We start from the raw sequence: 24,527 nt of genomic DNA on the forward strand, positions 1-24,527 counted from the left end.
GCAGCGATATAAAAGGCTATAAATAGCATATTTTAACAACAGTAAACGATCAAATTCCACATGTGATCGCAAAAGGAAGTTATTACAAACACTCGATGGTGGTTTGAAGTGAGTTCTGAGTAAAAGTGTACTATTAATCTCATAAATTGTCTTATGTAGCATGATGCTAATGTTAGCTCTAATGCACCTGCAGAACAGGTCCGATTCTTCTTCATAATGCATTTTGTCATAATACTTTAAGGTCGCAAGAAAATGTTTTGTTGTATTTATTTAGAAATACTTTTGATAATAGTTGGGTAAATGTATACTGGGATTGAAGCGATGTGGCTTGGTAAACGTTTTATTGCCAGTATAAAGACTGATAATGGCTGAATAAAAACAAAAGAATAATGATAAAAGAATAATAAGGATTATGTCTCATGCCTGGGGGAAGTGTGAAAGGTTCTGTTTCCTTAAACTAGTTTGTCATGCATTTCTTTATTTCAACACATTTACAGGTAAATCCTAGTATTTTAAATTTGTGATTAATCAATATATATATTATTGAAAGAGTACCTGCTGCTCCAGATTTGCCATTGACACCAGGGGCGGAGGTGTCATTCTCATATTGTTCCAGGAAAATCTCGTCCAGGCTGCTCTCAGGGTCTTCCAGGTATGCCTTTCCTCCTCCTCCTGCTGCAATCAGCAAAGGCACTGGTTCCCCGTTCTCCATCTGCCCCCGGGCATCCAAAAAACAACATCAGACTTACTTTTCATTCAAGTAAAAAAGAAAGTCTCCTATGATTCCAGACGGGCCTTCACTTCCATCTGTATTCTAATTCAGACGACTCCAAATTATTTCAGGATGTCTCAAAAATGCTTGTCTAGACAGGCACTATCAGGCGACGACTGCCGTCCACATGGTTCCCTTTAAGGGGACTCACATGGCTGTAATGGATGTTTTTAAAGATGTGCTTGAGACAAAAAAAACAGGAAGAAAAGAAAGATCTTACCTGATAAATGTATGTGGCTCCTCCACCACCACCTCCGCCCCCTGCCCACTTTAAGGCTGAACCATCGCTGTCAAAACCATCTTCTATCACAGAAGACTCCCCAAGACAGATTTTATGGGTCAGGGGGTTCCTCTGTAAATATTTGAAGAAAGCATAGAGATGTAAACAGAGAGCTATACATAAATACATTGTAAATAACATGGCAACCCAATGGCCAAGTCTGATTTTCTGCTTCACTCACTCCTGGACAGGCATCTTCTCCTTGGTGACCAGTTAGGATGTAGAGTATGTCACCTTTCTCCAGTGGGAAGATAGCTGAGATTACAACACCATGTGAGCGCTTATTATGGTTTTTTGCTCCTTTGCCTCCTGCGGCTCCATAAGCTGAAATCCTGGAAAAAATTGATTGTTCCCTTAGTATTCTCAATGCACTGAATTAACAAACATAAGACACACCTGGTATCCCAAAGTACTAATACCCATAAAGAGAGAAAATAATTTGAGCTTATCACCTTAAAAAGTAAAGTTCAAATGGTCCTCTTTTTAAGATACATTTGATGTGAACTATTTTACATTTTATAAGACAGTATGTGTATTTGAAATAAATTATTTTAATATTTAATCTCATTAATCATGACCATACTGTATGTAAAGCAAAACAATAATTCTAACTTGTCAATAGATATTAAATTTATAAATCATAATAAAAAAACAAGTAAATATTCAGATAATATTTCAATCATTCGCATTCACTTTAGTACACTGTCAATATTACAGCAAATTATTTTGGAAACAACGTGTTTTCTTTACATCATGCTTAATAATAATAATAATAATATCACACAGTATTAATGGGTCATTATACATAAAAATACAGCTGCCTTAATATTTTAGAAAGGGGGTCCCTCGGAAGGGGATCGTCATACTTGAGGGTCCTTGGCATCACACAGTTTGAAAATCCTTGCATTAATATATACTATTAATGTGCCAGTAGCATATTAAGCTATAAAGCCATAAGTGGGCTTTGATTATACTATCATTTTAATATACTGAATATACAACCTTTAATCCTAAAATGTGAAAGGAAAGACTTTAATTCCCTCACAAGATAAAACTTCTTACCTCAAGGCAAACTTTTTTTTTTTTTTTTTTTGTTATTAAAGCCAGCCAGTGCTTAGGGCACCAAAACAAAATGATACAATATAAAATAATTCAGTTTACGAATGAGGGATAGCCTGGGTCTGATCTTTATATTTCAGTTTGGCACCCTGAATGCAATAATATCACAACATAGTGTTGTATACGTTCATCTGATAGTTATCTGGCATGTTTTCCTGTCTCCTGCATCTCTTCTCCTGCATGCCCTTCTTTCACAGTCAGTTTTGGAGTTGTTTTTAATGAGCTCCCATGACTAGCCTCTATAATCACTGTAAATCAGTTCAAAGGCTTGACTACACAGGGGCCAGATTAAGTAGAGTACAGGAAGAGATTTATCTGTGCCTACAGCCAGTGAGTCATGCCTCTCGCGGACCTTATAAAAAATGTGTGAATGAGAGGATAAGAGAGAGAGAGGATAGACAGGAAGACAGTAAAAAACTGTTTACACCTGGCATTGACATGCATCTCCTTGCAATTGGATTTTGAGAGGAGAATCTCTGATTTTGAGCAGAGGGCTCTTTCGTACCAAAAGAAAAAGACTCCTCTGAGATTAGTCAGTTCCGAACTATTTCTCTCCTGAGCATAGAAGGCAAGATCTTCTTCTCTGTTCTGGCCAAAAGGATGACTACCTATATGGTTAACAACAAGTATGTTGATACATCAATCTAGAAAGGTGGCATCCCAGGCATCTCTGGGTGTTTGGACCACACGGGTGTCCTCAACCAGCTGATCTGGGAGGCCATGGAGAGCAAAGGCAATCTAACAGTTGTATGGCTTGACTTGGCCTACGCTTATGGATCAATACCATATCCCCCTCCACATCAGGGAAATCCAGGGAATCCAGGGGGCCAATAATGGAGTCTGGCATCCACCAGCCTCCAATAAGAGGCTTTATGGACGACCTAACCATTACAACTCCATCCCATGTACAAGCAAGATAGATCTTGAAGGCACTTGACGATGTGGCGACATGGGCGAGAATGAAGTTCGAGCCAAGGAAGTCAAGAAGCATGGTGATCAGAAATGGGAAAGTGGCCAGTAAGTTCCAACTCCAACTTCAGGGGGAGATTATACCTTCAATCGAGGAAAACCCAATAAAATGCCTAGGGAAGTGGTACGAAGCCTCTCTCACCGACATAAGCAACATATCCAGGACAGAGAAGCATGCAGACGAACGATTGAGAAAGACAGAGGGATCAGGCTTACCAGGAAAGTTCAAGGCCTGGCTGTTTCAGCATGGTCTGCTACCAAGACTCATGTGGCTACTGACAATTTATGAAGTGCCTATGACATCTGTGGAAGGAGTCGAGAGGCGAGTGAATAAACACCTCCGCAGGTGGCTCGGAATCCCACCAAGCTTCACGTCAGTAGGGCTATACATTAGGTCTGGACAGTTATAGCTACCCCATCATCAGTGGTCAAAGAGTTTAAGGTGGCAAAGTGCAGGGCTTTGATGACGCACAGAGACTCCAGCGATGAAGAGGTCAGAGATACAGGCATCACCACAAGATCAGGATGCAAGTGGGCAGCCGACACATCAGTGGCGCAGGCTGGGAGCATGCTGAAGTTGAAGGACATCATTGTACGACACTCTTCCAACACCAACGAACCTGCACAGGTGGGGAATGAGGGAGGACTCACTATGCAGTTTATGTGGAGGGAGAGGCACATTGGTGCACATTCTGGCAGGGTGCAAGACTGCACTTAGCCAGGGGAGCTATAGATGGGGTCACGACAAGGTTCTCTGTGCACTGGACGACATCTTGGAGCAGGAGAGACGGAAAAAGCGCCAGACCCATGTGAGACTAGCCTCATATATTCAGTACATCAGGGAGGGGGAGAAGCCACCCTCCTCCAAGAAGACCAAGAAGAGCCTCCTGCAGGCAGCACAATCATGGGAGATGAGGGTGGACCTGGGTAGGAAACTACACTTTGCCCAGGTCGTCTAGACATCCCTGAGGCCTAATGTGGTCATATGGTCTGAGGAGGTGAAGAGGATTATCCTGACTGAACTAACGGTACTGTGGAAAGACGGTTGTGAAGAGGCCTCAGAGAGGAAGGCTACCAAGTACCAGGACCTAGTCCAACAATGCAGGGACAAAGGGTGCTCGCAGGTTGGGGGGAGGTAGCGGAAAGGGCCTCTTGTTGGTTCTGGAGCCAGCGGGAGGAGTTGAGCTGGAATCCAGAAGATGGGCAGTGACTGGCCATCACTGCCGACTCGCCAACTGGAAGACATTGTGGTTCAGGGTCGAAACATCCGAGGAAATTTGGACGCCACCTGACGGCATCTTCCCCTGGCTGAAAGCTACAGTCACAAGACAGTGACTGATGGTGTAAGCATACAGATGTATCTAGTAGTAGTGTGTTTTTGGTCTAAGCTTGTGTGTATTTGACAGTTTAAGCGCAATAAGAATAAGATATGAAAAAGAACTTAGTTTAGTACTCACATGCCGTGTGACAGCCGCTTTCTGTGCGCGTGCTTTGGATGTGTGTGCTCAGAAAATCGTCTATCAGAAGTTTAATCTAATATGGCTCTAAAACGGATGCAAATACGTTTTCCACACATTAGACATGATAAAGGCGGTAAAGGCACAGCCCTATTCTGGTAAAGGGGGTGGGGAGCAGCAGCTCATTTGCGTTTAAAGAGACATGCACGAAAAAGGTGTGTTTTTGCTTCCACTCACAATTGGCATTTTCAAAATGATACAATAAATGATCTATGGGGTATTTTGAGCTGAAACTTCACAGACGCATTCTGGGGACACCTGAGACTTATCTTGTAAAAATGGGCATAATAGGTTCTCTTAAACCAATAAGACTTATTTCATCAAACAGCTTCTCCACAAAGTCCATGAGGTAGTACCTGTACAGTACCTGCTTTTGAATCCAAGAACGACTCTAAACCAGAATGATTTCAATCTTCTGAACTTACTTGTACATGTTGGTAGCTGGAACCCTCCACATCTGAACCCCCCTGAGATGGCCCTCCTTCCCCACCACCACACTGACGTTGCTGTTGCGGTAGGCACTGTCACACTGGGCTTGAGTTGGGCCTAGAGGTCCGCTTGCTCCACAGGAAGTAAACCACCATGTTGTTAGGGACGTCTCTGAAAATAGAAGACCCTGGTTTTGTTTGTTGTAATTTTACAACTTTTGGTTTTGCCATCACAGCCATAAAGTGTATTTTAAAATATATTAAAATAGAAAACAGTTATTTAAAATTGTAGTAATATTTCACAATACAGAAACCGTACCTGACGCTGAGGGTTCTGGTAGAGGGCTGAAGGAGTCTAAATCATGCAGTAGTCCTTGTCCAAGAAGCAGTTCATTTAGTTCTTATAAACCATATGTGGAAAGAGCACAAGGAACAAAAATGAAAGTATGACACTTAAAATCAAACAATCCGTGTGTAGTTTAATTTTCTGAACTTTTTTGCCATTTTTATTTTTGGTTGACTAGACCAGAATTGTATTTAATATTTAACCATCTCCACTAGGACAATAATGTTGATACAGCTGATTTTTGCTAGTCTACCAGTCAGAAAGCCACTAAACCAGCACAAACCAGGATAAACCAGCCTGGACCATTATGGACATATCTGCTGGTCTAAACTGATCTTTTCAACAGGGTTGAAACAATGGCTTTTATTGGATAAGATTTAAAAGTGTTAAGGGACCACAGACCTTGACAACAATAATATGACAGCAAGAAGAGGACTAAACAGAATGCTAAAGATGATATTTAGTGAACAGATGGCTCAGGAATTTCTCAAAATCACTGATTCTGGGAAATGAAGTTAACAAGGATACTAAATCTTGACTTTCACAAGTCTTGAATGTCAATTAACGGGCTCGTCAATTCCTGCGGTCAACCGTGTTGTGGCAAGAAACCTGACTATGAAGGTCTGTAAATGCTTGTTAGAAAAGATGAAAGTGTATTGTTGGCATTTTTACGACATTTGCGGATTGTGAGATAGGAGGCCCTCTTATCACTCTCTCTTCCTTCAAAACTAATCAAGTGGAATCTATATCAACAGCGCTATGAGAACCATCTCCCACTGCTAACTGGAGACAGCGGTTAGACATCATGCGTGTGCATTACATCTTAAATTCTCCATCTGTCTTACTAAATACTTAATTTTGTTTGAAAACGCCCTATCGTTGAGTGCTTGGATGCAGTCGTGAGTCTGTGGTATGGTCAATAAACTTTTGCACCAGGGATGAATAAATGAACCATTATTCTGCCAGAGTGTTGAGTGTTTGTATGTAAACTTTTGTGTACATCTGTGAGGCAGAAAGGTTACCTGTATCAAAACATGCTGCACTTAATGAAATGTCATCCAGTGCAATGTCAGCTTTAGATCCAGAAGTCCAGAAGGCCTGCACTTTAAGATGGAAGCTGTGCTCAACACAAATTACAAACTATTTCAGAATAAGAGCAAAGGTGAAATCAGATTTGTTAATGTAAATGTAGACATTCAATGAAATAAAATAACTTGAGTACAGGTCAACAATTCCAAAAAGTTCTTCTGGGTAAGAAGCCTCATCCTAATTTAAATTGTATTCATTTATTTTTACTGTTATTTTAAGATACTCTTTGAAAGAGATTATGTTTTATGATTTGTCAAGGATTCCCATCTACTTAGCAAATGTTTTATTTTGATTGTATTTTAAAGGGGTCATGAACTGAGAAATCAAACTTTTGATATATAAGAGGCCATTGTGCTAAAATCATTCTGTAAGATTCAGAACTCAAAACTTTCTCATTGGTCTAAAAACAGCTAATAGTGAAGCCAATCTGCCAAAACGACAGGTTGTGGAATGTGCCACTTTATGATGTAATAGCGTGGCTAAACACCTCCTCCACAGAAGAAGATCAACGCCTGCTTCTACATCACTGTCTGTTTAGCCCCGCCCACTGATTCGCGCATGTAGTAGGTAACAAAAGCAGCAATTACAGTTCTACGTGGAAACCAAACGATAAACTTTATTTGTTTAACTTTATTTTTAATTAAGTGCCAGACCGCACCAGTAAGAACATGTTCTTTTGTTCACTTCATTTCACCGTGGATTCTTTTACAAACAAGGCACAATTTGACACAGGCTTTTCAGAAAGATTGAAACTAAAAAACTATGCTGTGCCGACTATATTGGATCTGACAGTAATGTCACACACAAGTGAGTAACTATTGCTTTGTCTGTAATTACAGATCATTTGATATGTTCTGAATATTTATGTGTTTTTAACCTAAAACACAGCAGCATCCATCTGTGAAGGATGCAGGCTGTCAAACATACATACATACAAACAAACAACAACTGTTAGCCAATCGTAGCAGTGGGCGTTTACTTCCGAGTCTACAATCCACCACGACCTATTCAAATAGAGCGGTCCAATGAGGGGGTCAAAACAGGACAGAAAATAGCCTAAATTACTTCTAAATTATAATGTTTTTTATGTAAAAATCTTGATAACATTATACATGGGCATCAGAGAACAGTACAAAATAAAAAATCCAAAGGCAGTTCGTGACCCCTTTACTACTGTAATGTTAATTTAGCATTTCTATGATTAATTTTAGCTTATTATCAACTCACAAACCTCTTGCAGTTCCCTCACAAATCCCAAAATCCACAAAACCCCAGTTCACAAAAGAAAAAGAAAGTCTTAAAATTAAATTATTAGATTATGATTCTATGAAAATCATATGACATCTGAGATAAGATGCCCCTGATGGTATCTTTTGCCAGATAGGGGACCCTTTCAACCCAAGTACTGGACACAGGACTCTTTATTTTGATTTTGTGAAAAACGTATTTGTATTTTGTATTTTTCTGTCTGTTTACTCATCCATCTAATCATCTCACCCTTTTAAGATGTCTGTAATCGGCAGAGCGATCTCTTGCCAAGCATCCTTCCAGTGTCCGGATCTCTCCCAAATCAGTGGAGAAGCTGACATTCCGTTCTCCACCACTGACAGGAGCACCGTTCCATTGAAATCCCCGCACAGGTACAGAGAGAACTGCAACTGCACAGAAAAATTAGCAGTTGAGCGTCTGCAACAAGACCAGATGCCCCAGAATAATATCTTATTCATGGGCAATCAAGTGTGAAATTGAAACTTTGGCTGCATGTGCTGTTACTCTGTGTAAGCTATTTGTAGATATGCTGTAGAAATGTGTCCTCATTTTTTATGGACAATTAACTTGAAATCTGCCCATAAAGCAAAGTCTCAGAATCCAAATATTGTGGCATAGGAAAACCTGATTTTGTGAACAGTCATACATATTGTCATGATCATCAGCTTGAGAGCCCATGAGCTCCTCTTGAGGGCACTCCATCCTGTACCTTGCCATTCACTCAGGACTCCATTTCCCATTATCCTTTGCACAGACTCATCAATTGCATCACCTGTCTCTCATCAGATCTCATCATCAGTTCACAGCTGTCTCACATTAGAAGGACTTTAAAAGTAGCACACACACACTCTATCTTCGCTTGTGATTGAATGTTGTATAGCTCTTCCGTGGTTTCTAAGTTTCTGTGTTTCTAGTTTCTCTGTTTCCTTGCCTTTGTGTTTTGATCCCTGGACTGTTTTCTTGTTTATGATTGTTTTGCTGCCTGCCCTGATACAGCCTGATTATCTGGATTACTCTTTTGCCTTGCCACTGCCATCATTGCTTGCTGTTGTTGACCATGCCTGTTTGACTGTGCTCTTATTGAAGCCTTGCATTTGGATCCCCACTTCAATGTCATGCCTCCCTCGTTACACATACACTTCTGCTTATGAAGTTGGGGTTAATAAGTTGCTTTCAGCAAGGATGCATTAAAGTGATCAAAAGACTTATAATATTGCAAAAGATTTATACTTCAAATAAATGCTGCTGAAAATTCAGCTTTGGCAGCAAATGGATAAATACGTGTTAAGTATATGAAAATAGAAAACAGATATTTTAATTTGTAATAACATTTCACTATATTGCTAGTTTTACTCTATTTTAGATCAAATAAATGTAGCCTTGGTGAGCATAAGAGACTTGTTTAAAAAAAAAAAAAAAAATCTTGACTCTTATAAAATCATAGTCTTTGACTGTCAACATAAACTCTTACCTGACAGTCCTGATTGGATATAGTTGAAGGGAGAGCTGGGCTTTGAACCAACGCATCACTTTCATCACCACGACCTCTGACCTTTAAGAAAAGAAAGTGCCCTGAGGCGAGAAAGTATCAGAACTCTATAGAGTGCTCAGATATGCTTACAAGACAAAAAAAACGTAGGCTGGAAAACATCTTCAAAATGGGCTTTTAAAGTCTCCCAACACAACAGACATTTTTATAAAAAAAAGAGTTTCTCACACAGACAAAAAAACAGTTTGTGTCTTTTTTTAAAAAAAAAGTACATTTCAGTTTAGCGAGTTTGAATAAAACTAGTCATAAAATGGACTTGGACACCTGTATTGTGGATCTGAGATTTAGTCTTGCATCATTCTACAAATACATCGCATTATAATACTCCTACAGCCTGTAAATCATTACGTACTCCTCCCAAGGATAACATATCTATCATGTTAAAATCACAGGTGCCATTAACACATCATGAAAATAGTTCTCCGTCAAATATTTTTGATTCCCATGTCATAAAAAATCCCACTGGTGACATTCATAACTAAAAGGATTGCGAAGAGAAATTTAAAATATGGTCTTTTTATACACATGTGTCTCCTTTATGTCTTTGTCTCAAAGCTGTTGTATTAATCTGATGAGAATACAACAGTTTTGCCAAAATAAAGTCTATGAACAAACATGGAAAGCAAAGCATCTAAATTCACAAATTAGTTCAACTACATTACGTAATGTCTCTCTTAACTGGACTGCTTGCACATATCTATGCTATTTATTTATTTTTCTATGTTCTATAAAACATTTTGATGTGACCTATCAGTGCGATAACATATTTTTGCCACTTTATAGGCTTTGAATGGTTAAATACACACACTTGTATGTATCAAAATGGCCATCTTTGCAAATATCCTCGTAAACAGTAATTTATGTCTTAAGTGAAAGCAAACAGATGAGATGGAAAACACATGTGTAACAACATACTGGATTCAGGCAGCTCTTAAAGTGACAGCAGTTTAATATTCCTGCTATCTGTCATTCATGTTAATCAAACAACAAAAGAGAGAAAATCTCTCACCGCTTTTGACTAAATGACTTTTGTCACTTTAAGAAGAAATATATATTTTATTTACACAGTGAAGAATATGCAGTGTTTTTATACATTTGATTACTTTATACACTGTATGTAGCATTTCTTATTTTTTTGTCCTATTGCTTGTAATTAGTTTATTATTTTTATTTAATCACTGTTTACTTGTCTTCATTGAGCTTGAGTTTTTTTTTTTTAAATAACTGTTTTCCATTTTAACATTAATACTTGTATTATTCGTGTAATCGTGAATTTTCAGCAGCCATTACTGTAATCTTCAGCATTATTTGAACTAGAAATCTTTTGTAATATTATACAATTTTTACTAAGATTTTACTTTAAGATTTGGATGTCTTGAGAATGGAAACTCTGATGGGTACAATTAGTGTTGTCACGGTACCAAAATTTCAGTATACGGTACCAATACCAGTGAAAATCCACGGTTCTCTGTACCAATTTCGGTACCACATGCTAATTAAAAAACACACTATTTTTAATAATAAAATGTACAAAAATCAATGCCATTCTTTATACTTATTTAAATTGTGTTTCAAGTTTTTCCGCAAGTAATAAAAGTATGAAAAACAGTAAACAAGTTCCACCCAAATTTAATTTGTTTTTTAATTAATGAAATTTAAACACATTTTATTTTTTTTTAAAATAAAGGGAATTTACTATTCAAATTAAAATATGGAAGAAATATTGTGCGATTATTTCTTTAAAAATAAATACTTATTATTTTTTTTCAACAGTAGTAATAGTATCACATACATTCTACAAAATAATAGTAATATATTTCTGGCACAATGTCTTTAAGATAAACTTTTATTTTGACGGGTTGCCGTGAATACCTTTAAATTTCTGTGTGTAGCTATATGATATGAAGCTGTTTTTTTTGTCTTTTGACAACACTAGGTACAATGATACAATGACTCAAAGAAGATGTAGTTTCACATTTACCTTGAGTGTGTTGCAGAGTTGTGCCCAGTAGATCTGTGTCTTCATTCAGCTGTTGTCCACTAACTAGTCTCCAAGAGGACTTTGAATCAGCCACTGACCATCCACATGAGCCCAACTCAAATGAACAGTATGAGCCCAAAGGTAAGGAGTCTGCAAAGATATTAAGCAAATTATGAAATGTCAGATAATGAAAAATACAACTGACTGTGTCGGCAAACATTAGCAGAGCTTTAAAAGCTCAGAGAAATATTACAATTCCTCCTTCCATTTATCCATTAAGTCCACTAAAATGTATCATTATGATGCCTAAATCAACAAAGCTGGTATAGTTTGTTTTGCCAGTTTGTTCAATTCGGTTTTAAGTCCAGGTATAGGACAAATAAAAAGTATATTTTCAGCAATCTGATACAGTAATAAAATAAAAGGTATTCAAGTATTGCATGATTCCAATGTCTAAAATTTGAGATGAATCACCATGACGCAAATCGTGCCTCAATTAGCTATACGCTTTAAATATTTCATACCTAAAATGACAGCTGATATGACAAGACTCCAACTAACGTGTGCTAATATGGTCTCTGGATATTAGGTAAAGGCTAGGACAGATTTAACTAACTGACAGATTAATTATACAGAGGACATGTTTTATAATGTCATGGACGTAATTAACAAGCTCAAACTTAGTGGGAGTTACTTTGATCATCTTCATAAGGACACTGTCAGAGTTATTTATCATATGAATCCCTTAACATAATATCAAAAGTAGTTTCTACATGTCTATATCAGAGGAAAGAATAAAAAGTATTGGTCTACAATTCAAGATAAAGCTAGAATGCTTCAACATACTTCTGCCATATATGTATAATGTATACAAAATGTGCATCATTTTATTTATAAAATATATACACTACCATATTGTATAAAAGTTCACCAAGGCAGCATTTATTTGATCAAAAATACAAGAAAAACAGTAATCTATAAAATATTGTTTAATGTTTTTCTATTGTACAATGTTTTATTTATTTATTTTTTAATATAATTTATTCCTGTGATGGCAAAACTGAATTTTCAGCATCACTCCTTCAGAAATCATTCTGATATGCTGATTTGCTGCTCAAGAAACATTTCGTATTATCAGTGTTGATATGACAGCAATATATAACAATATGAATTATGAAAAATGCTAAACAAATAAACGAAATTCAACAGAATTAAATTGTAAATTATTAATCAAATTCTGTTTATTGCAGTTTAAATTATTCATCATCACATGGCTGTTACTGGCTTTTTTTAATCAACCTTTTAGAGTTCTTTTGTTAATTCCATAATAATTACCAGAATGTTTATGAAATGTATGTAGCAGATAAATCTTTAATACATTTTAATAGACTGCCTGTAAATATGGATTTCTTCTATGAGTCTTTGTTCTCACCTTTTTATCTAATTGGATTATACTGTAAGTGCTGTGTGCCAAATATTACCATCTACAAAGTTCTTTGTACACAGACTATAATTATAAATCATCTAAGCATAGTATAAATGTTAATGGAGATTAAATAAATCAATAAATATGCAAATAGTTTTCCTAGAGGAAAGCAAACACTCAAGCATTTCAGGCATTTTACGCAGCTCTTTACTCAGTGAAAGTCTTTGAGAGAGCAGGTTTGCTAATCCAACGCCTCCAGTGAAAGGATTAGAAATTTATCATGGCCTTAAGATTTAATACAGCTAATGTGAGTGACACACAGCTAGCCAGTTACTCAGCGGCACCCTCTTATATCGCCCTGTCACACTGCTGTTCATACTTTAATTGAACACTCTCAACGAAATGCAAATTGGCAAGAATGATCTCGCAAATCTTACGGATTTATAGCTTAAAGGCCACCTTTCAAAAAATGTTTTGATTAACATAAACTGAATTAATGGGTTGGTGAGATGCAGCCTGTTCTCTACATTTAAAATAACCAAACACTGTCTTTTTTAAAGACTAAAGAGCTCCACACAAACTTAATGGTCTGATGTGCGCAGCAGCTATTGCATTAAACTTTGAAAAGGGATCGGATTTTGAGTGTGGAGCTCACAATTACTGACAGACTGGTAAACAGAAACTACGCATCTTCGTGGCTTATAAAATATTAAAAATCTTTAATTTTACTCACTGCATATGAAGCCCTCATCTTCCCCTTGTGGACAGTCAGTATGGAAATCACACACTCTTCGTTTCTCAATGCAGCCTCCAGAATGACATTGAAGTGATGAGTATTTCTCACAGTCTGAACCCAAATCCAAATAATCATCACCTGCAGAAAACCACAGAAAACCTTAAAGATTCTGTTCAAAAGTGCCACATAAGGATAGAAGAAGAATATTTAATGCATTCATTTGAATAATTTAATGTAAAATATTAAAATATAAGCCAGTTTCCATTTCATAGTGATAAAGTTGAGTTAGATAATATTTGAGAATAATTAATAAGCTGTTACCCATGACACAATCCTTCAACTCAAGTGAATCGAATGCCAGAAATCCAACTTCATGGCTGCTACAGGAAGAGTATTGCACTGTCACATGGAAAGGCTCGTCTAACTGGCCAATCACAGCCTCCAGCACCTCCCACTGTGGCCTGGGACACATTTCAATTTTAGATCAACCCAAAGGATGCAAAACAAAATGCTCAAGTTCGAAATCATCTGTACATCTACTGAACAAGTTGCAGATTAACCCTTTTAATGGCTAAGTATACTCTATAATGTTCAGAGGACAAAATCAACCACACGTTTTATAGAAAAGTAAGGCTATGTTCAGAAACATATACTATAATATAGAAGGGAACTCTTTGAACATTTATGGAACTTTTGGAAATTACATTTTAATAACTTAATGGGAATGTTAGGTTCTTAGAATATTATAATCTGGGTTAGAGATACATAACACAACACACAAGTGTGTCTAAAATTCTTGAGTTTAATTATTACAGTGTGTCTTTATTCCGTTCTTGCCGCTTAGAGTACTGTATATGAACCTCAGCTCAACTCAGAAGTGTGTGAATATCGAGCTAAATAACTACGGGAAAGAAGCTAGCTTCGTGGAACTCACATTACAATACATGTCATTAAACAATTCATACATGAATCTTTCAGATACATGTGAGAGTGCTTCATTAGATGTACGGGAGCTTAAGTACAGTGGAAAGCTAATGCATTCTGTACTAAACTGAGTTGGATGGTATTATTAAGTATATGCCTGATTTGTATAATACACCACACTCCATGGCGTAACCTCTATTAGGCTCAGATCCATATAGCCAAATGCAGAAAGTAAAAGTATATTAGCTACGTCATGATCGTACCGGCTCGTTCCAAATTGCATTGCATCACCATCTATTCCTAGCTCTCTGTCAGAACCAATTATGCCAAAAGAAACATCAGGTCCTACTTTTAGAAACGAAATGCTTTCATCCATCTTCTGCGCGATGTGCCCAGCATAAGAAAATCAATACCAACTACATCTCCATAACAAAAATCTTTTGGTTGGCATTCGTTTCTTGGGAGTACAGAACGCTGCTTTATACTATTCTGCGTGAAAGTAAAGTGCATATGTCATTTACTTTCAAAATTGGCACTGAAAATGTTGGTTCTCATTTTATGATCTGTCAATCAGATCAGTCATGACCTCACCATTATATTTAGATATTGCTGTGTGATATATATATATATATATATATATACACACACACTCAAAAAAAATCCAAATAAGCTTTACAGATGGAAAAGTTTTAAACAATATTTTTCAAGAATAAACTATAAACAATTGCCACACATGTATCTATGGAACAGTCCTCGGCACAGGTTTAAAGGTGGTAGGCAAATAAGGTCACATTTATAACAACTTTGAAAATATATATAAATTTGGGCTCAGACTTTATTAAAAAATTCAGCAAGGAAAGGATGCATTAAATCGATTAAAAGTGACAGTAAAGACTTTCACATCATTACTAAAAAATATCTATTTTAAGTAAACATGGTTTTTGAACTTTCTCTATTCATTGTATAATTAAATCAAAGAAAAAATACACTTTGTTGAAAATATGTGATTTGTTTTTTTTTGTTTGTTTTTTTAGCACCAAATCAGGACATAAATGCAGCCTTGATGAGAAGATGAACAAAATTTGGGGACGACTGTAACTGTTGTGACTTTCCATTTCTGTAATTTTCTAATTGCTTCGAGTTTGAGGCAATTCAATGAATTTATAGTTGGAAGAACTGAAGCTCTATCTCACCTGCCAGTTCCTTGTTCTTTGACTGTAAGGTCTATTGGTTTGATGACGGAGTGGTCAGTGTGTTCCACAAACGCGGATATGTTTCCTGTATGTGGTTCCGGTTGGAAGCGAGCGAGGTGAAGACGACACAGTGGCCCACTGCTGAGCACTACAGGACTGGTCAAGTGGAAACTACATCTGCCAGCAGCGAAATGAGTCGAGGTGGGCTTTAGTAACAGAAAATGACCTGTTGAAGGACAGAACATTCTTACTGGACTGCCAGTGATTATACAGACTGATTAATTGAAAAAATGATCAACCAGCTATTGTTTGAATTGAGTGTCAAAATATAATGAAGTTATTATCATTACCTTCTGATTTTCCAGTGGAATAATCTTTGATTGGCTGGACTCCCCATCTATTGGATCTGTGTTGCTGTGGTGATGTGACATACCAGTCCCCTCCAGTGCTGTGATTGGATAACGTCCAAGAACATGGAGATTCAAAATCACAGAAGAAAACTGCGGAAGGATGAAGTAACATTATATTAGGAGGTTAAAGGGACTCGAACTGCAGTGGCAAAATAATGATTCAAATTTTAAAAGCAGGACCAGCTGTAAAATACGTACTAATCAAAATAGAGAAAAGATAAATACATATATATCAGCAACCCACAGGCATAAGTGTCTTAAATAAAAACTGAATAAGACTATATGGAAACATAAAACATTTTACCACAAGTATTGTATAGTGATGGACATCCTATATATAATTAATTTGCCGAAAGGCTAGAGGGAAAATGATTCTTACAGTACCAGAGCTAAGTAGTAACTGATTACATGCAATCTGTATTACCAAAAATTAAGCACTTCTCATAAAATACTCGTAATCAGACTACAGTTACATTTTTATGGATTACATTATTGCATATTATTTACACAATAGCAATAATTCACAAATTCACCATTTTTTTTTTTTTTTGTCATCTGATCCTCTTTTACTTAATATATTTTTATTTGAAGTGCACCTGAATTTTTGAAATAGATATTTTAACCATTTACATGGTCATGGTTCTCTGACATCGTTTATGGTCACATGACATGCATGTAAACAAATAAAATATTTCATTTTTCAGTACGTGTTTTGATTCACTTTAAACTTATTTGTTTTAATTTAACATTTCTTATGATTTCATTAATTATTAGCTTTTCATTAAACTCACAAACCCCCTGCAGTTCCTTCACAAACCCAGTTTGGGAAACCTTGAAGTAATATAATGTTTAATGCACTTCATGTTGTTATTTACAACAAATGGAATATATTTTCTTACTCTTTGCATTTTTATATCAATATCGTACAAGATTATCCTATTTAAATCAATGTGAAAAATGAAGTAGGTCAAAAGTAATCGAAAAGTAATCTAAAGTAGTCTGTTTATATTATATAAAATGTGTAATATGTCAATTTGGAATCAGCAACATATTACAATTATTGTAGCTCTGTTAGCTACACTGTTAAAAATGGCCGTGATTTTAACGGTAAAAAACTGTGAAAATGCTACAGTAAAAACCTGTTAAATGGTTAACGGTAAGTTCCTCTAATATATACGGTGAAAAACTGTAATAGACATTTCAGACAATTTTACGGTGAAATACTGTTTTTGGAAGTGAAAATGAATGTAAAATTTACAGGGAAAAAACGTAAATTGACGTTCCCAGAATTCCCTGCGTTGCATTTCAAATTTTGTTTGAATTCGATGTTTTGCTGCTTGTGATGGGCTTTGGTTCATCATGTGACTTTCTCGTCACCATCTGCATTTGGTTGTTATCAGTGTATTTCAAAGGTACAAAACAGATTTCAGTACTTCAATAGGTTGGTATATTAACATTATATCAGTTAATGAAATAAAGTTAAAACTGTAAAACCTAAAATGTTGCTACCGTATTTTTTACACAGCTGCCGGTTTTTTACCGTAAATTTTACGGATTTTTTTTTTTACAGTGAACACTGTGCTCTTATAAAGTATGCAAGTAAATATTAATCATGTTAATATTAATAAATACAAAATTATGTTTCACAAAAACACAGGAAATCATTCAGAAATCCTTCTAACATGCTGAACTTTTTTATTATGATCAACGATGAAAACAGTTGTTCTGCTTAATATTTTTGTGGAAACTGTGACATTTCTTTCAGGATTCTTTGATGAATCCAAAGTTCAAACAAACAGCATTAATTAGATTTTTTTTCAGTAACATTATAAATATCTTTACTGCCACTTTACACCAATTTATTACGTCCTTGCTGAATAAATGTAGTAATAATACATATATATACAATTAATTACCTAAAACTGCCCTCTCAAATATTATCTGTCAGTAATTAAAATGGGAAAGAAAAAAACAACCTTGTTTTTAAACAGATTCAGGAAGAAATTGGGTTCAGTGGTAGGATCACACTGGAATGGCCTCAAGAGAAAGTAATTAAACTGTTTTTTTACTCCCTGTTCCTCTTAAGCACGTCCAAAAATGCAAAACTTTATAATAAAATGAAATAATAAGGACAAGGGTATGTCAGTTTGGACAACAGAGGAAATATCTTGAGGGCTTTCTGTTTGTCATCTGGCATTCCAGAGGAAAAACACAGACAAGTTGTCTTTGGAATCATGTAAGGCTATTGATGAAGAAAGACCGCAACGAGGGAAGCCACAAAGCCCCTCTGACATTCGACTGAAACATCCCAACAGGAAGTGCCCTGGGTGGAATACTTAACCAGATCAATGTTTATTCCCTGCTCAATGTGGTGACTGAAATGACAAACTCCATTTAGGAAAAAATACTGTGAAACAAAAAGGAAGAAAACAACTGCAAAATAACTGCTGAAGGAAAACGGAACAAATAAATATATCAGTGATTTACACTCACTGTCTTCTACAGGACTGGAGTAGAGAGGATTTGGATGCAATGGATCTTCTACTGCTCTTTCCAACAGAGCACAACTGCTCCTGACAACTGAGGAAAGACAAGAAGAATAAAGGTCAAACACACCATCAGAGAAGGTCCTTGTTCTTTTATGACATGATTTAATAAATAATAGGACCAGTCAGTTTTAAGAACAGCCTTCAGATGAAAGAACCAACATCTTCGACTGAAGATCATTGATTTTTGGTTTGATTATCTTTATGCTAGTAGTAGCCAAAGGAAGCTTTTTGACATTTTATGATCTGCATAGTGGTTTTGCCCACAGGCAACATTATGCGCAGTTCTTGTGTTTTATCAATGAAGCATTCATTTACAGCGCTAATACAGCGCTGAGTGTTCTAACAATCAGCAAACATTGCATTTATCAGCTAACATTCATCATCAGCACCCACGGCTATACTCGTGTGTAAAATAAATGAATTCATTAAAACATAAAATTAAAGATTTAACAAGAGTTTCTTGTTTTGCATAGGACTTCAGTCTTTAGTCTCTAAAGTTTGCCTCTCTAAAGCAACAGAGCTTTTCGGATAAGAACTGGATTGTGACTGACTACATTTCAGGTTATGTCATTTATTTATAACAGCACTTTAAAAGGAAAAATAATCAAATGTCAACTTTTCTTCTTGCAGATAGTGGCACATTCCAGGAAAAAAAAAATTAAAATCATTTTCCATATACAAGCATGAAGATGGTCAGCATTTTGTTTTACCACACGCCATTTTTTTATTTTAAGATCTAGAGAGCTTGCCAGAGCAAAGCAAAAGAAAGAAAAGGGAAACTCAGTCCGTTCCATTATTAAAACAAAAACATTTGATGAAAGTTCATTATCACAGCAATGGCTTACAGTGTGCCAAAATCAGCTCTGTAATGAATATGCTTTGCCAATTATGACCCACACTTACACAATCACTGGTGTACACTTATTCCAGTCATGTCCCGACCTAAACCAGATCTGTTTGATGGGGTTTAAAATGAAATCCTCCTACTGAAATATTCTCTTGATTTCAATGGTGTCAACTGTGTTAAGTTAAAAAGAAAAGCTTCTGACAGAATGCTAATGAAGATCATGAAGCAGGATTTACAAAAAACATATCAGTGACTTTGATGTTCAGATAAAGGTTATTAGATGAACCAAATACTGTACAATCATCATTTCTGTGACATTTATGATATTAAATAGCAGATCTTTCTGAAAATATATTTTGAACAGCTGAAGTTTGGTAGCAGGCCCTGATAAATTGAAAAACTGTAAACAAGACATACTTGCAGAGCATATGAAAAATCTTTCTAAAACCAATAAAATGGTAAATAATTCATACAAAAACAAATTCCTTGGCCAAAGAATGGTCATGGTACATTCTGCACAACAGCAAAACACTTCCAAAAAAAGTGCCATTCTAAATCAAACTGATGACGTTATAACCGATGACATGAGTGATACAATGGCTTCCTTTTCATCTGAAACTTTCAAGCATGGAAATAAACAGCCTGGGAAGATACTTAAAAAGAATCAATAAGGCAAATTTTAGCTACAAAGGCGACTACAAGTGTGTGAGTGTGTGTGTAAGGACTCAAATGGTCAAAAGGTCAAGATTCACAAGTGCTCAATCACAGCCATATAGCCAATGGGGAATTTATCATGTGATAAAATCATGTGATTTACTGCTAAATATACAAACAGACTGCAGCTGCCAAAAGGATCATTATGGGCAAGTTAGCTAAATTTCAAGCCTCATAAAATTAACTGCAAATGAACATCCTATTTCCAGTAAATGACACAAAAAGGGTCTATATTCACCAGACAAATTAGTCACACTATCAGAAATAAACTAAATATAAGTACAGGCTATGTAATCCCCAAATACTTTACACTTAACTCATGATTAATCAACAAATATTGACTAATAAAAGACTGACTGCACTGCAAGTTGCATTTTGGTTGTATAAGTGCAAAGGCTTCTATTAGTACCGCAAAAAAAAAAAAAAAAAAAAAATTAAACAAAGTTCCATTTACAAGTTCTAGGCTGTCACTGTATAATGAGTAGTTTAGATGAAGAAATAGTTGCCAGATTTGTCAAGTTCTGCCATGTCAATGACACTGAATCTTTGAAAGATATTACAGTGTTTAGTTCAAACACAACTATATTTACTTCAGTGAATATTAAAGTGGGTTTATTTTTGTCAATTTCTGTATAGACACATACTTTAAAGATTTTGGCGGCAGCTCTTTGGCTGATTGAGCACGTTGAATAGAAACAGATCACTCTGACTGACTGTTCAGCTCAGCGAACCAGTGCACGAGAAAAAAGAGAAAGTGATCAAAGCGAGCAAATGAAGTCAAGGATGTTCTAACTTTACACCATCTAAACTAAGCATTCTAATATGAGCATATTTTCATAACGACACTTGCTTATTACAGTTATTTCATGTCAGCTCTTCTACAGCCACAGAACGTACATGCTAGTTGGCCACAGGCCATAATCGTTGCAGTGTGTGCAAGTGGTACTTTTTAGTCCAGACATGCAAAACGAGGCAATAACACAGTCGACTTTGTTGCTGCTAGTTCTTTCATGACGGTATGATTTGTCAAATACAACACTCTTAAAATAACGGTGCTTAGAAAGGTTCTTCACAGCGCTTCCATAGAAGTACCATTTGTGGTTCCACAAAGAAACATTCAGTCAAAGGTTCTTTAAAGAACCATCTCTTTCTTAGCTTTTTATAATCTGAAGAACCTTCTTTGCCAAAAAAACAGAAAGGTTCTTCAGATGTTAAAGGTTCTTTATGGAACCATTTAGACAAAAAAGGTTCTTCTATGGCATCGTGAACGTGGACCAGACGTATGCTGATATGCCTGGACTATGTTGACAGACAAAAGTCTGGCTCTGTTAGATGAATTTCCATCTAGTTTGCTGATTTATCGAAGTATGAATATGAAATAATGAATATCTGAACTTCTGTGAGGAGCCAATAAACCATGAACAGTAAACCATGCTGGTTTTTCAGTGAAGGTTAAAACTAAGAAATCCTGAGCCATTACATGGAAATCCCCAGATGAAGGAATCTCTCATGTGTAATTCTATATACATTTCTAATGGCTCAAGATTTGAGTTGTAACCTCAAATGAACCTGCTTTTATCTAGGGGGTCCGTCCTTCAGCAGGAGCAACTTATTTGTACTTATTTTGCTCTGCCAGAGCACTCTGTGTTTGATTTCCATGTGTGACAGTCCTCTGATTCGTATCCAAGTGGTGAAGCATGGCATCTGGCCTACCTGTTCCACCCAGTTTAGGGCAAAAGAGGAACATCTGACAGCTGGGCTTCATTAAGCGCACACTCTCAGAAGAGTGCTGTCAATCCTCACCAACATTATACACAGCACAGTGTGCAGCTGACTCATCTGCTGATAGTGCCCAAGTCTGTCCAAGCCTTATCCTACTCTTTCTTCCTCTGAGAGGATAATGTCGACTCTTAATACTCTCTATTTCAGCTGAGAGGCGCACAGGCAATCCTCACCACTAATGTCTGATGCTGTGGAGGAGCCATTCAATGTGGGTTTAAAGGGGTCATGCATTTTCAGATCTTGATATTATGTTTCTAAGGTTATCTTATGAATTAAGAAAACTTTTTGCACCAAAAAAAAATCAGATTTTTTTAATAATGATCATTGTTCATCCTTATTTCCACTCTCAAAAACACAACATGTGACGTGTTTTGATGCTTGAGATGGTAATATGTTTGAGCCAGACGCAGAAGAAAATGAATCAACACAACCACAGCAACTGTTTCAGCGAGGTAACTGCTCTCCCTTGTTATTATAACTAGTTGTCAGACTACTATATTTATTGATATTTAGAAAAAACAGCAGGCAAATTGAGAATAATGAAGAAAAGAGTCAGTTGTGAAATGAAGAAAACAAAAAAACAAAAAAACAAAAAAACCATTATTGTTCAATGGCTTAGGCATGTCACTAAAAATAAACTGATATTTAAAATTTAGAATTTAGAGGGGTATGCAGAGTTTTTGGTGCAGAGGTGCAGTTTGTCTACATTCAAGGACAGAACAATGTCATACAGTCTTGATTTGTGTGTAGAGAAAAAAAACTCAAACCCTTTCAAATCCTGGCGTTTCTAAAGGGTGGAAAACAAAAATTCAAATATTAAACCACAGAGTTAGCATTAAAGGACACCTATTATGCAAAATTCACTTTTACATGTTGTTTGAACATAAATGTGTGTTGGCAGTGTGTTTACATCACCACAATACAATGATAAAAATCTGCCCACTCCTTTTTTTAATCCTAATAAATCATAAGCAGTGTTTAAGAACAAGCTGTTCACAGAATCTGTACAATGTGACATCACTTTGCACAGGCCCCGCCCACGACTGTTGATAGATACTGCCGTATTAGCCTGAGTGAACAACACACAATCCACCGTTTATCTTCATGCTAGAGCATTTAAAAGCAGCATTCAAGTAAGAAATGTCTTCTTATTACAGCTATAGAGGTTATTCATTCCAAAGCAGTGAGCATTTTCTGTTTTTATTCTGTTTGGGTCATGTTATCAGCATAGACAGCAGTATAGGTACTGTAAATTACTGTACACTGCTGACACTTATTACACTGTCACTTAATATAAACATACAATTTATTTTCCAGCTGTTTACTTTCACAGACATAACCGAATGTGTTTTCAAAATGCTATAATAAATGATCTGTTGGGTATTTTGAGCTGAAACTTCAAAGAGCCTTAAACTTGCAGAATGTTTTTTACTGTAGAGTATCCTCTGTTGTTAGATTAGCTACATGCTAACATTGCTTGAAGATGCCATCAATGTAGAGTGTTCCAAATCGTCACTTGGGTTTTTGAAAATCTGATTGTGTCATCCTAATAAAAATCAGGTATTATATGCAATTCTTTTTGTTTTTTAACGCAAATACTGAACATTAATAGCATGTTTAATAGCAGTCAAGAAAAAACATCTTACAGTCCTTTTCAGCACATTCCTAACAACAATATAATGAGCATATTCATGTTTATGAGGAAGTTCATAAACAAAAAGCTTGAAGAAGAGACATATGTAGGCCATTAATGAATGTCTCAATGTTCACAAGCCACTACTGCAACTCTAAACCAGACTGTCAGCACATATTTTCACCATAAACGTAATTTAATTATAGCACTTAGCGAAGATCACAGAACATGCTTTTGGGTTTGTCTGGGACTTTGAGGCAGTGTTGAGAGTGTAGAAAGAATTCAACTAATCATGGAAAGACTTTGCTCTGTTTGACACACTAAGAACAATCTGATCTATTTTTGATTTGAAACTCAAAATTCTAGGCATGTCTGCATTTATTTGACCATTTTTTACAGAACAAAAGTTACATTGTGACTTATTATTACTATATAAACATACATAAAATGTAGTTTATTATTATTAATGTATTATTTATGATGGCAATGCTGAATCAGTGTCACATGATCCTTCAGAAATCATTCTAATATTCTGATTTTTGCACAAGAAACATTTATTATTATTATAAATGTTAAAAGCCCAAGTCCTCCATCCACCTCTGCAAACGATATGAAACATTATAGCCCTGACTTTTAGTCACAGATTTTGTTTCGTTCTGCATCCCTAAAGGAAATTAGCTGATAAAGATGTGCTATTAAGCCCTACAATGAAGAGCATTTGACTTTTAACAAAAAAATAAAATAAAATATGGACAGCTGTAATAAAGAATGAAGAGTGAGAGTACACAAGCCCACTTATCTGAGCCCCCATTCATAAGAGGAAAATCAGGCTTTTGGCATTTGCAAAAAAATTTACTCACATAATTGAATTTTTCTTGTAATTGGTTGCAGCTAGGGTCAAATTATCAGAAGTAAGGGTTTTAAGATATATTTCATAGTGGGGGGAAAAACATCCTACCCCATTTAAACCCTCAGCATTCACTTCCTGTCTGTA

General features: G+C 36.1%; 1 protein-coding gene across 2 annotated transcripts in view; it reads right to left on the reverse strand.

The window, feature by feature from the left end:
• ltk (leukocyte receptor tyrosine kinase) overlaps positions 1 to 24,527 on the reverse strand; it is a 51,061-nt gene that overhangs the window by 13,351 nt on the left and 13,183 nt on the right. Inside the window, exons 2-15 of one of the 2 annotated variants that reach the window (XM_058750444.1) lie at positions 18,502 to 18,588; positions 15,949 to 16,098; positions 15,599 to 15,824; positions 13,803 to 13,942; positions 13,479 to 13,619; positions 11,320 to 11,469; positions 9,261 to 9,361; positions 8,018 to 8,178; positions 6,454 to 6,548; positions 5,405 to 5,485; positions 5,083 to 5,257; positions 1,234 to 1,384; positions 993 to 1,124; positions 556 to 712 (exon numbers count right to left, since the gene is read on the reverse strand). In XM_058750444.1, the coding sequence (XP_058606427.1) occupies positions 556 to 712; positions 993 to 1,124; positions 1,234 to 1,384; positions 5,083 to 5,257; positions 5,405 to 5,485; positions 6,454 to 6,548; positions 8,018 to 8,178; positions 9,261 to 9,361; positions 11,320 to 11,469; positions 13,479 to 13,619; positions 13,803 to 13,942; positions 15,599 to 15,824; positions 15,949 to 16,098; positions 18,502 to 18,588 (1,947 nt within the window). Of the gene's footprint in view, positions 1 to 555; positions 713 to 992; positions 1,125 to 1,233; positions 1,385 to 5,082; positions 5,258 to 5,404; positions 5,486 to 6,453; positions 6,549 to 8,017; positions 8,179 to 9,260; positions 9,362 to 11,319; positions 11,470 to 13,478; positions 13,620 to 13,802; positions 13,943 to 15,598; positions 15,825 to 15,948; positions 16,099 to 18,501; positions 18,589 to 24,527 lie in introns of those variants that run through there. The other variant, XM_058750445.1, reaches the window with a different exon arrangement.

The sequence above is a fragment of the Onychostoma macrolepis genome, chromosome 17, assembly GCF_012432095.1.
Source record: "Onychostoma macrolepis isolate SWU-2019 chromosome 17, ASM1243209v1, whole genome shotgun sequence".
NCBI lineage: Eukaryota > Metazoa > Chordata > Actinopteri > Cypriniformes > Cyprinidae > Onychostoma > Onychostoma macrolepis.